A 15,863-nucleotide genomic window follows, 5' to 3' on the forward strand; every position below is an offset into this window, starting at 1 on the left:
GTGCTAGCGTTCAATGTTACTGTGGTAAAAGATCCCAATGGCCAACTCCGGCAAATTTAATGTTTTACTTGGTTTAACTGGAAGTGTTGCAAGTATAAAGGCTTCTCAGATTGTATCTTCATTAATTGACGAAAAGGTGGGTTAAAACAAGTGCTGACATTTAAATGTAGAATAAATGATCGTAATCTTCTACAATATAAGACATGTCATATAACTCTATCTATCTATATTAAGGCGTCACAATACTGAGGCAATTGTACTCGTATTTGGTATGTTACATGTCTACATCCCTTTCCACAACGAGACCCAGCTCACAACGAGTCTCAGTTTATATAGATGTACGTACATGTACCTCTGCTCAGCCAGATTCATTCCCTGGAGTCATTGTTAACAAAACTCAGTCAATGTCCACAACGAGACTCTGGCCCTTTCCATTATATTAGACTTACTTATTGGCCAAGACCAAGTCACTTTCAACAACAAAATTTGTTCTATGAAATCAAGATTATTGGGATTCTATTCACAATAAGGCTCGGTCCCTGTTCCCAACTAGTCTCATTATCCGAACACAGCGAGGCTTCCACAAGAATGACTCAGTCTCTGTCCACAAGAATGACTCTGTCCATAAAGATGACTCAGTCCCTGTCCACAAGAATGAATCACTAGTCAGTCTCTGTCAACAAGAATGACTCATTCCCTGACCACAAGAATGACTCAGTCTCTGTCCACAAGAATGACCCAGTCCCTGACCACTAAAATGACCCAGTCTCTGTCCACAAGAATGACTCAGTCTCTGTCCACAAGAATGACTCAGCCTCTGTCCACACCAATGACCCAGTCTCTATCCACAAGAGTGACCAAGTCTCTGTCCACAAGAATGACTCAGTCTCTGTCCACAAGAATGACCCAGTCTCTGTACACAAGAATGACTCAGTCCCTGTCCACAAGAATGACTCGGTCCCTGTCCAGAAGAATGACTCAGTCTCTGTCCACAAGAATGACTCAGTCCCTGTCCACAAGAATGACTCAGTCTCTGTCCACAAGAATGACTCAGTCTCAGTCCACAATAATGACTCAGTCTCTGTCCTCAAGAATGACTCAGTCTTTGTCCTCAAGAATGACTCAGTCTCTGTCCACAAGAATGACTTGAAGTCTCTGTCGACAAGAGTGACTCAGTCACTGTCCCCAAGAATGATTCAGTCTCTGTCCACAAGAATGACTCAATCTCTGTCCCCAAGAATGACCCAGCCTCTGTCCACAAGAATAACTCAGTCTCTGTCCACAAGAGTGACCAAGTCTCTGTCCACAAGAATGACTCAGTCACTGTCCCCAAGAATGATTCAGTCTCTGTCCACAAGAATGACTCAATCTCTGTCCCCAAGAATGACCCAGCCTCTGTCCACAAGAATAACTCAGTCTCTGTCCACAAGAGTGACCAAGTCTCTGTCCACAAGAATGACTCAGTCACTGTCCACAAGAATGACTCAGTCTCTGTTTACAAGAGTGACCCAGTCCCTGTGCTCAAGAATGACTCAGTCACTGTCCACAAGAATGACTCAGTCTCTGTCCCCAGTAATGACCCAGTCTCTATACACAAGAATGACTCAGTCCCTGTCCACAAGAATGACTCAGTCCCTGTCCACAAGAATGACTCAGTCCCTGTCGACAAGAGTGACTCAGTCTCTGTCCACAAGAATGACTCAGATCCTATCCACAAGAATGACTCGGTCTCTGTCCACAAGAATGACTCAGTCCCTATCAACAACAATGACTCAGTCCCTGACCACTAGAATGACTCAGATCCTATCCACAAGAATGACTCAGTCTCTGTCCACAAGAATGACTCAGTCTCTATCCACAACAATGACTCAGTCCCTGTCCACAATAATGACTCAGTCTCTGTCCACAAGAATGACTCAGTCTCTGTCCACAAGAATCACTCAGTCTCAGTCCACAAGAATCACTCAGTCCATGACCACAAGAATGACTCAATCTCTGTCCACAAGAATGACTCAATCTCTGTCCACAAGAATGACTCAGTCTCTGTCCACAATAATGACTCAGTCCATGTCCACAAGAATGACTCAGTCTCTGTCCACAAGAATGACTCAGTCTCTGTCCACAAGAATGACTCATTCTATGTCCACAAGAATGACCCAGTCTCAGTCCACAAGAATGACTCAGTCTATGTCCACAAGAATGACCCAGTCCCTGTCGACAAGAGTGACTCAGTCTCTGTCCACAAGAATGACTCAGTCCCTATCCACAAGAATGACTCAGTCTCTGTCCACAAGAATGACTCAGTCTTTGTCCACAAGAATGACTCAGTCCCTATCAACAACAATGACTCAGTCCCTGACCACACGAATGACTCAGTCTCTGTCCACAAGAATGACTCAGTCTCTGTCCACAACAATGACTCAGTCCCTATCCACAACAATGACTCAGTCACTGACCACAATAATGACTCAGTCTCTGTCCAAAAGAATGACTCAGTCTCTGTCCACAAGAATGACTCATTCCCTGACCACAAGAATGACTCAATCTCTGTCCACAAGAATGACTTAATCTCTGTCCACAAGAATGACTCATTCTATGTCCACAAGAATGACCCAGTCTCAGTCCACAAGAATGAATCCATCTCTGTCCACAAGAATGACTCAATCCCTGTCCACAAGAATGACCCAGTCTCAGTCCACAAGAATGACTCAGTCTCTGTCCACAAGAATGACTCAGTCCCTGTCCACAAGAATGACTCAGTCTCTGTCCACAAGAATGACTCAGTCTCTGTTCACAAGAGTGACTCAGTTTATGTTCTCAAGTATAACTTAGTCTCCGTTCTCAAAAATGACTCGGTCTCTGTATTCAAGAATGACTTAGTATCTCTCAACAAGATTGAATAAGTCCCTTTTCACAGGAATGTTTTGCTGTTATTCTAATATTCAATTGAAATTAAAAATAATGCTATGCTAATGTATTTATTCATGAACCGCAACACGCTTTGCATTTTAATGTTTTAAAGGGGCGCAAAATAGGATTATGCAATATTTTTTTTAATTTAAGTGCATTACTCTGTTAAACTTATCTTACTAAGTGATCAAAACAGAAATAAATACATATGATTTGTGTAAAGATGACGGAACATATGCAATATTTTGGCGCCTTTTCAAATGCAGAATTTGTGGCCACAAAATTATTAAACACATAACATTGATGCTTTTTTGTTTGATCATTAATGTCAATTCAGTTAACCATGATAATGCAATATAATGATTTTTGGGCATCAACCTGTATTGTACCCCTTCAATCATTTGATTTTTAATCCCACGCCACGTAGTGGGGAGGGGATTATAGGAATGCACTTCGTCCGTCTGCCAGTCTGTCTGTCTGTCTGTCCGTCCGTCTGGCCGTAAAATTTCATGTCCGGGCTATAACTTTCTTATGCATTGATGGATTACCATATTACTTGGTACAAATGTTGTCCTCATGGAGACGATGTGCAGTGACCTTGACCCGGGTCCATACCTTATAGGTCAAGGTCACACAAGACATTTAAAGGCCAGAGTAAACATGCTCGTTTCCGCGCTATAACTTACTTATGCATTAATGGATTACCATATTACTTGGTACAAATGTTGTCCTCATGGAGACGATGTGCAGTGATCTTGACCCGGATCCATACCTCAAAGGTCAAGGTCACACAAGACATTTAAAGATCAGGGTACACATGCTCGCTTCCGTGCTATAACTTACTTATGCATTAATGGATTACCATATTACTTGGTACAAATGTTGTCCTCATGGAGACGATGTGCAGTGATCTTGACCCGGATCCATACCTCAAAGGTCAAGGTCACGCAAGACATTTAAAGATCAGGGTACACATGCTCGCTTCCGTGCTATAACTTACTTATGCATTAATGGATTACCATATTACTTGGTACAAATGTTGTCCTTATTGAGACGATGTGCAGTGACCTTGCTCCGGGTCCATACATCAAAGGTCAAGGTCAGACGAGACATTTAAAGATCAGAGTACACATGCTCGTGTCCGGGCTATAACTTTCTTATGCATTGATGGATTACCATATTACATGGTACAAATGTTGTCCTCATGGAGACGATGTGCAGTGACCTTGACCCGGGTCCATACCTTATAGGTCAAGGTCACACAAGACATTTAAAGGCTAGAGAAAACATGCTCGTTTCCGCGCTATAACTTACTTATGCATTAATGGATTACCATATTACTTGGTACAAATGTTGTCCTCATGGAGACGATGTGCAGTGATCTTGACCCGGATCCATACCTCAAAGGTCAAGGTCACACAAGACATTTAAAGATCAGGGTACACATGCTCGCTTCCGTGCTATAACTTACTTATGCATTAATGGATTACCATATTACTTGGTACAAATGTTGTCCTTATTGAGACGATGTGCAGTGACCTTGCTCCGGGTCCATACATCAAAGGTCAAGGTCAGACGAGACATTTAAAGATCAGAGTACACATGCTCGTGTCCGCGCTATAACTTACGTATGCATTGATGGATTACCATATTACTTGGTACAAATGTTGTCCTTATTGAGACGATGTGCAGTGACCTTGACCCGGGTCCATACCTCAAAGGTCAAGGTCATACCATATTACTGGGTACAAATGTTGTCCTTATTGAGACGATGTGCAGTGACCTTGACCCGGGTCCATACCTCAAAGGTCAAGGTCACACGATACATTTAAAGGTCAGAGTACACATGCTCGTGTCCGCGCTATAACTTACTTATGCATGGATGGATTACCATATTACTTGGTACAAATGTTGTCCTCATTAAGACGATGTGCAGTGACCTTGACTCGGGTCCATACCTCAAAGGTCAAGGTCACACGAGACACTTAAAGGACAGAGTACACATGCTCGTGTCCGCGCTATAACTTACTTATGCATTGATGGATTACCATATTACTTTATCGAAAATACTTAAGGCTTGCTATTTCATCGATGTTATAAATCAAGGACTCATTTTCCTTCTTTTATTTTAGCCAAAAAAAACTTGACATTGATCTGACCTACACTACACACAATATGAATAACTTTAACAAATATCCTTTTATAATATGTTCATATATCCAAGAATGTTTAGGTTACTGATCAAACAACTTGTATTTCCTATATTCCCACTCTTGACCAGTGGATGTGTTCAATTTCGGTCAGATTTAACGTACCAGTCAGGTTGTGAGAAAAACAAAATATACTAAAAAACAACGGCGGGGGATATAGCCGTCCATCGGACTGCCTTGTCATATTTTAAATCGGTAACTATGTTCAATGTATGGACAGAAGCAGCACTATTGTTATTGGCGTCTTTAATAAACTCCTTAACGTGAAATTGTCAAATTTAATAAATGTGTGCATTTCCCCTTCAGTTCAACGTGAAGGTTGTCGTCTCGGAGAATGCGAAACACTTCCTGGACATACCGACATTTCCCGTGCCGGTCATTGACGACGCGGAAGAGTGGAAGGTGAGGCGGTGTCTGTGGATATTTTGATTGAAGTTTAAAGCAAACTCTTTTCTTTTACGGGCAATACTTATATTATTTTTTCCACATAATGTTTGTGCTTCAATGTTTGTTGTATTCGGATTATGCGTAATAGACCAATATACGTCAATTACAAATGATTTCTACATATCAACACTTACAGGGCTGGAGCAAGCGAGGGGACCCTGTGCTGCACATCGAGCTACGTCGCTGGGCGGACATGATGCTTATAGCACCCTTAGACGCCAACACCATGGCTAAAATCGCGACAGGAATATGTGATAACCTTCTCGTAAATATGCTATTGATTGTTCTTGAATCAATTTTATTCTTTGGTCGTGTAATAACATATTCATGACAAAGTGTATAATATTTAATATATATGTATAGATAAAAAGATATGTATATACAAATACTAATGCTGCGGTGTTTGTGCGTTGTAGACATGCGTTGTTCGGGCGTGGGAAATGTCCAAGCCGCTACTGTTGGCGCCTGCCATGAACACGTGTATGTGGGAACATCCGGTCACGCGGGAACAGCTGGTTCGCCTGAGGGGCTTGGGCTACATCTACATCCCTGTGGTGGAGAAGACACTTGTCTGTGGCGACTCAGGTACGTGCTGCCTGTCAAATGCACCCAGTTTGGGCATATCATTGAAACTCATATACAGTAATATTATATGTGTGTTGTTCATAACTGTGTAATCATTTTTAAACAGGTTTTCACATAGTGAAACCTTGTTATTAGAATGGCGAACGTCGTTGTTCGGGCGGGCGAGCGGGCGGGCGGCCGGGCGGCGTCAAACTCACCTTTGAAACTGAATAACTTTAGTAAGGGATGACATATCTTGACCAAACTTGGTCTATAGGAAGAGTTTATGGAGACCTTTCATGGGATTGCGTTTGGGGTCCCGAGGGTCAAGGTCAAGGTCACTGTAACTAAAAATAGAAAAACGGTTGAAACTGAATAACTTTAGTTAGGGATGACATATCTTGACTAAACTTGGTCAATAGGAAGAGTTTATGGAGACCTTTCATGGGATTGCGTTTGGTGTCCCTAGGGTCAAGGGCAAGGTCACTGTTACTAAAAATAGAAAAACGGTTGAAACTGAATAACTTTAGTTAAGGATGACATATCTTGACTAAACTTGGTCTATAGGAAAGGTTTATGGATACCTTGCATGGGATTGCGTTTGGGGTCCCTAGGGTCAAGGTCAAGGTCACTTTTACTAAAAATAGAAAAACGGTTGAAACTGAATAACTTTAGTTAGGGTTGACATATCTTGACCAAACTTGATCAATAGGAAGAGTTTATTAACATTGCGTTTGGGGTCCCTAGAGTCAAGGTCAAGGTCACTGTTACTAAAAACAGAAAACAGTTGAAACTGAATAACTTTAGGTAGGGATGACATATCTTGACTAAACTTGGTCTATATGAAGAGTTTATGGAGACCTTTCATGGGATTGTGTTTGGGGTCCCTAGGTTCAAGGTCAAGGTGACTGTTACTAAAAATAGAAAAACAGTTGAAACTGAATAACTTTAGTTAGGGGTGACATATCTTGACTTAACTTGGTCTATAGGAAGAGTTTGTGGAGACCTTTCATGGGATTGCGTTTGGGGTCCCTAGGGTCAAGGTCAAGGTCACTGTTACTAAAAATAGAAAAATGGTTGAAATTGAATAACTTTAGTTAGGGTTGACATATCTTGACCAAACTTGGTCAATAGGAAGAGTTTATGGATACCTTTCATGTGATTGCGTTTGGGGTCGGTTAAGGTCAAGGTCACTGTTAATAAAAATAGAAAAAAACAGTTGAAACTGAATAACTTTAGTTAGGGATGTCATTTCTTGACTAAACTTGGTCAATAGGAAGAGTTTATGGAGACCTTTCATTGGATTGCGTTTGGGGTCCCTAGGGTCACGGTCAAGGTCACTGTTTCTAAAAATATAAAAACGGTTGAAACTGAATAACTTTAGTTAAGGATGACATATCTTGACAAAACTTGGTCTGTAGGAAGGGTTTATTGAGACCTTTCATGGGATTGCGTTTGGGGTCCCTAGGGTCAAGGTCACTGTAACTTAAAATAGAAAAACGGTTGAAACTGAATAACTTTAGTTAGGGATGACATATCTTGACCAAACTTGGTCAATAGGAAGAGTTTATGGATATCTTTCATGGGATTTTGTTTGGGGTCCCTAGGGTCAAGGTCATTGTTACTAAAAATAGAAAAACAGTTGAAACTGAATAACTTTAGTAAGGGGTGACTTATCTTGACTAAACTTGGTCTATAGGAAGAGTTAATGGAGATTTTTTATGGGATTGTGTTTGGGGTCCCTTGGTTCAAGGTCAAGGTGACTGTTACTAAAAATAGAAAAACAGTTGAAACTGAATAACTTAAGGGTTGACATATCTTGACCAAACTTGGTCTATAGAAAGAGTTTATGGATACCTATCATGGGATTGCGTTTGGGATCTCTAGATTCAAGGTCAAGGTCACGGTTACTAAAAATAAAAAAAGGTTGAAACTGAATAAATTAAGTTAGGGTTGACATATCCTGACCCAACTTGGTCTATAGGAAGAGTTTATGGGTACCTTTCAATGGATTGCATTTGGGGTCCCTAGGGTCAAGGTCACTGTTACTAAAACTAGAAAAACAGACACAGGCTGAAGTTCTTTTGTCAATCATTAAAAACCTGGTTTCGTTACATTGCGGCGTTTCTTGTTATTTTATAGCTACGTCTAGCTTAAACTTTACCTTTTACGAAATTTGTCTTGACGGTGTTCTTAGAAAGCAGTATTTTCAAATTTAAGGGCAAGGTGCAATGGCTGAAGTTCCGACAATCATACAAACTGTTTGTGACGTCAGAGAGCGCCTCACTGCAAACGCCGGTGACATTATTGAAATAAAAAATGACGACAGAAAAAGGAAACATGACGATAACGGTGTTGATTGTGCTTCTTGACCATTTTTTGAAACACAGACTGCAAAATCAATTAAAGATGCACGTTTGCATGCATTGACACACACAGACGATAAGTAAGTCTGCAGTGTTTCACACAACAGGCAAAACCATGTTGTGTCGCCTGCGTAGATAAATAAAAGTATCGAAGCTGCTGAAGTGTCGATGTTCGAGAAAATTGCTTGCAACCTAAAGGAATAATGGAATAAATGTTGTGAGGTTAGAATAAACTAGGTGGCAATCAGAAAGCGAGACGTAGCTTTACAGCGCCTTTAATACACTAAATTATAATTGTTTACAAGTTAGATAGCTGCCCAACTATCCATGGAATTATTTCCGTCAGAATCGAACTACCCATGTGCTAACCCAATAGAAAGAAAAATTGAAATACATGCCAACATTAAAATACGTATATCTATGTATATCAATGCAAGAGAAATATGAAACACTGCAAGCAAGCTAGCACGTACTGTACAGTCTATAACGACACCTGAATATAACGACATTTTCCTCATACCTTTAATGTTGTTTACAATGTCTATACCGACAAAAAATTGGAAGTATGTGATATATTAAGTGCCACTTTTTACATAGTTATTTTGCAAACACTCTGGTGCTGTTGCCAGATTTATATATATGAACTGTACCAAATAAATTCAGCACGGAATATTTATATATTTATGATTTAAAGAACATTCTGAAAATCCACAACACTGTTATGTTTTAAGTTTCTCCATGCGACCAATTCGCATTGATAACATTAACAATGTGTAGAAGATCCAATGAGTATATAACATTTTTATTTGCTATGTATCTAAATGACTTGGAAGAAACTTTAATCATGAAAGGCCATGATGGCATTGATATTGGTATGTTTAAACTATATCTCATTTTATATGCAGATGATATATGTATTTTTTCTGAAACGGAAAAGGGACTACAAACTGGTCTATCCATACTTGAAGAATATTGTAATACATGGAAGCTAAAAGTAAATGTCAGTAAAACAAAAATCATGATATTTAAAAAAGGAGGGCGGAGATTAGGTAACATTATGTTTACTTATAACAATGAAGAAATTGAAATTGTTTATAAATTTAATTATTTGGGAATTGTGTTCACCACAGGTGGATCTTTTAATACGGCCTTTGAAAGTATAGCCGGTCAAGCCATGAAAGCAATTTACACGATGAAATCGTATCTTGTTAAATTCCCATACATTTCTGTAAGTCACAGATTAGATTTATTTGATAAACTTATCGACCCAGTGATATGTTATGGTAGTGAAATCTGGGAATATTCAAATGCACCAGTCTTAGAGAGATTATACCTTAGATTTTATAAGCAATTACATGTACTTGGAGTCAAATTGCAGACGCAAAATGTCTTTGTCTATGGTGAATTGGGCAAGATGCCATGTAAAAATAGAACTATGTACAATGTCATAAGATACTGGACTAAGATTATATGTACATCAGATATTAAGTATGCTAAACTTGAATATGATGTTAAATGACCTAGATATATATCCAAATAAGCCATCTTGGGCAAAGCATGTTAGACTTGGTTATTCCAGACTGTAGGAAATGTAAGTTTGTTTTTATATCATGTTAAACAAAGAATAAGTGATCAATATAAGCAAAAATGGAATGCAGATATAGAAAGTTCAAGTAGAGCATTAACGTATAGACTGTTTGCTGATTTTAAATTTCAACCATATTTAGATATTGTTAGCATTGAAAAGTATAGAATCTCACTAACTAAATTACGTGTTTCGTCACATTGACTTTGTAAACCTTGAAAAATAGTCATGTTATATAGTAGAGTAGAGTAAATTATTTTATATACGTTTATGGTAACATAGTTTGGTTTATTGGGAAAACATATACAGTAGGCATAAGCCCATAAGTACAGTATACAAATACAATGGTTAGTACATTCATATGGTTGGCGATGAGTAGTGTGTACATGTAGTAAGATACAGCGAAAGGAGAGTAACTTGCAATACAATAAATAAATATTTCAGGCATTACTCAATGTTTAAGTTTTAGGAAGGCACACACACACACACACACACGCACACGCACACACGCACACACACGCACACACACATATATATATATACTAGTTGTAAAAAAGTAAATTTCTTGCAGCAAATGCTTTATGACAAAATGTTGCTATTTTTTCAAAACAACACAACTTTCTGATTGTAATACATCTTTGAACTTTATAACATTAGCGTTGGTACGGTAATATCTGTTTATTAGTGTTTGTCTTAGTTCTATGAAACATTCACATTCGAAAATAAAGTGAAATTCGTCTTTTAAAGAGTTACAAAATAAACAGACTCTTTCATTAACTGGAATAGGTGTAGGTTTGTTCCATATTTACACTAAATACAAATTATGACCATTGATTTACTCTTTTCTTATTGCTTTTGACATGCATTTTTTTTATATTTTTAACCAAACTAAAACCTGGTTATTAGAATGGTGTACGCCGTTGTTTCGGGTGGGCCGGCCATGAGGGCAGCGTCAAACTTATGGGATAGAATAAGTTTAGTTAGTTTGAAAAATGGTGATCAAACTTTGTGTATAGGGAGATATTATGGTGACCTTTCATTCCATTGCGTGCTGGGTTCATTGGGTCAAGGTCATGGTCACTGTTACTATAAAAGAAAAATGGTTGGTACTGAATAAATTTGGTTAGGGTTGACATATTGCAACCAAACTTGGTATATATAGGACGTGTTTATGGATGCTTAACATTGGGTTGCATTCGGTGCCACTAGGATGAAGGTCAAGGACACTGAAGAGTGCAAGAAAAAAAATAAGTAACATTAAAACCGATGTGAAGCGGAGGGAGAGAAGTAGGCGGCAGTTGTCAACTTGATCAGGCGGTGGGCAAGCTCCAAATTTGAGGATTGGGGGCTTGGCCGCGATTTTGCATATTTTCCAAAAACCGCTAGCGCGGTTTATGGATATGCAAATTCGTGGCTGAGCGTTCATATTGCATGAACGCACAAAAATATGAATCGAAAACATAGATTACTGAGGATTTTAATACATACGGCATTCGTCCCTTATTAACTTCGCATATGAGAATCACGAACAACAGTTTATTTCACTATCTACACATTTATAGCTACTTTTGGTAACAATTGCCTTCACAACGATAAGGGCCTTGCATTGATGACAAGCCTTGCTGCATTTGCACAAACCCCTGCATGCCTTGCGACACTTTCAGTGTATCAGTACAACATACTTCTCTAGAACTTCAATTGTGCTGACAAGCATATTTGGAGGGGCAGCAGGGAGTAACGAGAATGCACCATCCGGAGAAATACATCCCACGTTTCCATGTTGTCTTCTTGCCGATGCCTGCAATGACGGACGTTGCGTCACTTCCCCAGAACGCATGCATTAGATCGATGATGGTTCTTGTGGTAGACCCAAAGAAGTTGTAATAGTATGTGATGTCAATTACCTATGGTCCCTCCCTATACCAAATGATATTAAGACTTCATGTGTCATTGGAATGCTTGCTAGTTTGGACAGAATGGTCACGACTATATCAGAGTCGCATGTCTTAAGCATGACCAGAGTGATGTTCAACTCTGGTGCGCCTTTGCTTGCATGGTTAAATCTGCAAATCTGCACTATATCTCATCTCCTGGGTGCTGAAAGCCGGTTGTCCACGTATGTGCTGAAGACTTGTTTTTTATCTGGAAGGTCTCTGTCTGAAGCCTCTTCTGCCAACAACAGGTGGAACAATTCTGTCCTGCTCTCATTAATAACACGAAGAAAACTTTTACAGTTATTTGGCATATTTGATGAAAGCTCCACCCTCCTCCATATCCAATTGGGTGTAAACATCCAGCACGATAATCAATCCTATCGGCATGTTCCATCTGTTGGTCAATGTATGCCATGAATACTGTTTTAGAATAGTCTTCAAGTGTTGGTGAGTTTTCTTGGAGGCAGAATTTTAACTATTACTGCACCACCCAGTACCCTTGCAGTAACTTGTGGGTTTGCATCTCCTAGTCACACCAAAGCTGCAATATCTACACAGATGCTTTCAATATTTATTTGTGTTTATTTAGTTTAATATTTGTTGTTATAGAGTGTTCGTTGTTGGAATGGATATCAATGTGCCATGATTTGAAAATAAATCAGCATTTCAATGCAGTCTCTTTGGTTTTTTTCCCCAAATTGGACACCTAGTCTTCACGAATTCTTTTTTCCTGATAGTGGTAGTGGTTTTAGAGTTAATAACGTCTTCCCGTGCTCATTGGCTGCACGTTGGGTCGACTCGACCGAATCCCCGGTGCGGTCTTACGGAGCACTACGGACACTTACAGGCTCAATTTCCCGCATTAGCGGAGGAGTGGCAAAGCCGAAATCAGGATCGTGTAACAACAGTGCATACTCGAACACTATTCGCAACCGGAAATAGAGGGGGCGTCAGAGGGGCCATCAACACTAACATGAAGGCCGCTCAGTCAAGCTCAGTGCACATCACGTTGGTTCTTTTGCATTGCTGCAACTAATCTTCCGTATAAGAAAGCACAGCGCCACCGATATATAGAAAGCTGATGTAGGTACATTTATAAGAATTCATTGGTCGGTTAGTTTTCACCAATGTCGCATAATTGGATGCTTATTTTGACACATTTACATGTTTAACCTTCCATAATTATGCTGCTTCTTTACATTCGTACGGGACTAGTGACAGCGAGCCTCGTTACAGTATAATTTTCAATATGCAGTTTTGCGGACCGGTCATTTTTTACGAAAACTTGTGTGTAACTAGAGGGTAGACAAATACAAAACAAATATAAGTCTAGACAAGACTATCATCTGAATAACTATCTGCTTGTTTTACAATATAAGATGTCTTTCCATGTAGTAAGAACTGCCCATTTAAGTGCCAAGCTATGTGATTAAGTGCCTTATATTATACGACTTCGGATCTCCTGAACAAACGTATAATGCTTATGAGCGACTGGCCAGTCTCTATCATGAAAGAAGGCACTTAGTTGTCTGTACAATTAATATTTGTAGCAATCAATCTTTTGCCATTTTAACAATTTAGGTATCAAATTCGAAACATGAAGTACGTAAACCATGAACATAAGGAACAAAATGTAAACACCAAGGTCAGGTTAAGTACTGGCATGTCGTGCCAATCCAGCCCTTGTCATACTGTGTGTAAACTTTCTTATACGTATTTTCCATAATAGCGGGCAATAAAAACATAGCGAAACTCCGAAATAGAGGTGAATTTTTTACACTTAAATTGCAAGATTCTTCGAAATAACAATATATCTACCGAAGTTATGACAACATATCTCAAATACTAGTCTTAAAGATAATCACCAGACAACATAGACAGGAGGGGTGAAACATTTCGTCTGAACAATACCCAATATGAATCATGTTAGACCATTCCCCGAACCCTTCCATACAACAACGACTTTCGCCCTTTTCATGGCTGCTTTTTATTTGAGAAAAAAATGCACACAACAAATTATTTTTTGGTTCCACGGATTTTTTCTACCAAAAAATTGGAGCTGGCTGCATTTTTTTTCATAAAAACTAAAGCGAGGGAGGAGAGAAAAAAAATTTTTTTTTATAAACAATATAAAGAAGAAAACATAATTGCCCTTCAACCCATTTGAACACAATCTTGAATTTAATCTTTAAATAAACAATGAAAAAAAATGTTCCAGCACGTACTTTTATAATGCCTTAAATTGGAATTAATAGTCGTTTGATTACATTTGTTAAGAAAAACGCGCCAACGTCTTTTTGAAATAACGGCGTTGAAGTTGTGTCTCCGCCCTGCGTACGCTAGCGTTTGCTTTTGAACCGAGAGCGGGCTTAAATTTCAAAACAGGGAAAAATATCAAATTGATATTTTCAATATTTGTAACAGTAAAACTTCAGTTGTATTTCACTGATGAATCGCTATAAACAGCCGGATAGCATATAATAAAACTGAATATCATTTCTACCAGTATTCATAATAAACTAGAGCTATCACAGAATGCGATAAATAACCCCGCATGCCCAAGTGTGGGAATGCAAAATAATTTTAAAATATGACCTTGGATTGGACACAAAGTTAATCTCCTCGCAGTGATCTCCCCTGTCAAGCGGATTAGATATATGCATAGCTGGAATTTAGCTATAAATTCTTTTTAACAAAATAACATATCATCTTTTTTGGGGGGTAGTTTTTATTAAATATAAATTAGTCGAAGTGGATGGAATACGAACAAAACTTTCAAAATCAATGATGATTTACCATCTGTATCCATGTATCACGTGGTATTTATCCAAAGTCATGTGATTTCCGATCGTCGCATACCTCCAATGCTCGACTACACTATGCTTTTATGAAGTTGAACGGAATTAAAAACCATGGTTGCCGAAGATGGCATGGTGACACTGATAATTGTACTGAAAGGGAGGTAACACTGCTTGGAGTTTGATCTTAAGTAGGACTTTAATAGCTTAACCTTTTGAGTTCAGAAGGTTGCTGTGACCTTGACCTTGAAGGTTGGTACACGGGTCTTGTGCGCGACACGTCTTCATTCTATGTGGGGTCACTTCTGCCAAATCCGACATTGTATGACAATGATATTGACCGGACACATTATCAGTAAGGCTTATATAGCAAAACAAACTCAGTTCAGAAGGATGCTGTGACTTTGAAATCGAATGTATGGACACCAGTCTCTAGAGCGACATGGCCCCATACTATGATGGTCACTTCTGCCAAATAACTTTGAAATCTGACTATAAATATGAAATACATGGACCGGAAACGAAAAGTTATCAGTAAGGCTTATACAGCAACTTATACTAAGAAGGTTGCTGTAACCTTACCTTTGACCTTGAAGGTTGGTACATGGGTCTTGTGAGCGACACATCCTCATGCTATACACATACATAGTTCAGAAGGTTGTTGTGACCTTGAAAGAAAGAACTCGGGACTTGTGAGTGGCACATCCTCATATTATGATAGTCACTTCTGCCGAATAATTTTAACAACTGTCCATGCATGAGAAAGATATGGACCAAACACGAACTTTTATCAGCAAGGCTTATTTAACAAAACATACTTAGTAAAAAAGGTTGTCGTGGCCTTGAAGGTAGGAACACGAGTCTTGTGGTTAACACAGCCTCATGATATGGTGGTCGCTTCTGTAAAATAATTCTAGAATCCGACCATGAATGAGAAAGATATGGACCGGACAAAAACGGAATGGACCGTGCGACACATACTAAGTTTACAAGGCAAGTGTGACCTTCACCTTAAAGGTAGGGTCAAGGGTCTAGTGTGCGACACATTT

General features: G+C 39.1%; 1 protein-coding gene across 1 annotated transcript; it reads left to right on the forward strand.

The window, feature by feature from the left end:
* Positions 1–3: 3 nt before the first annotated feature.
* Positions 4–11,325, forward strand: LOC128228224 (phosphopantothenoylcysteine decarboxylase-like). The gene is made up of 5 exons (XM_052939393.1): positions 4–136; positions 5,427–5,522; positions 5,704–5,832; positions 5,984–6,152; positions 8,352–11,325. The coding sequence occupies exons 1-5, from the start codon at positions 38–40 to the stop codon at positions 8,501–8,503; spliced, it is 645 nt and encodes a 214-aa protein (XP_052795353.1). The 5' UTR covers positions 4–37; the 3' UTR covers positions 8,504–11,325.
* The last annotated feature ends 4,538 nt before the right edge of the window (positions 11,326–15,863 follow it).

This window comes from Mya arenaria, chromosome 3, assembly GCF_026914265.1.
Source record: "Mya arenaria isolate MELC-2E11 chromosome 3, ASM2691426v1".
In the NCBI taxonomy this organism is placed as follows: Eukaryota; Metazoa; Mollusca; class Bivalvia; order Myida; family Myidae; genus Mya; species Mya arenaria.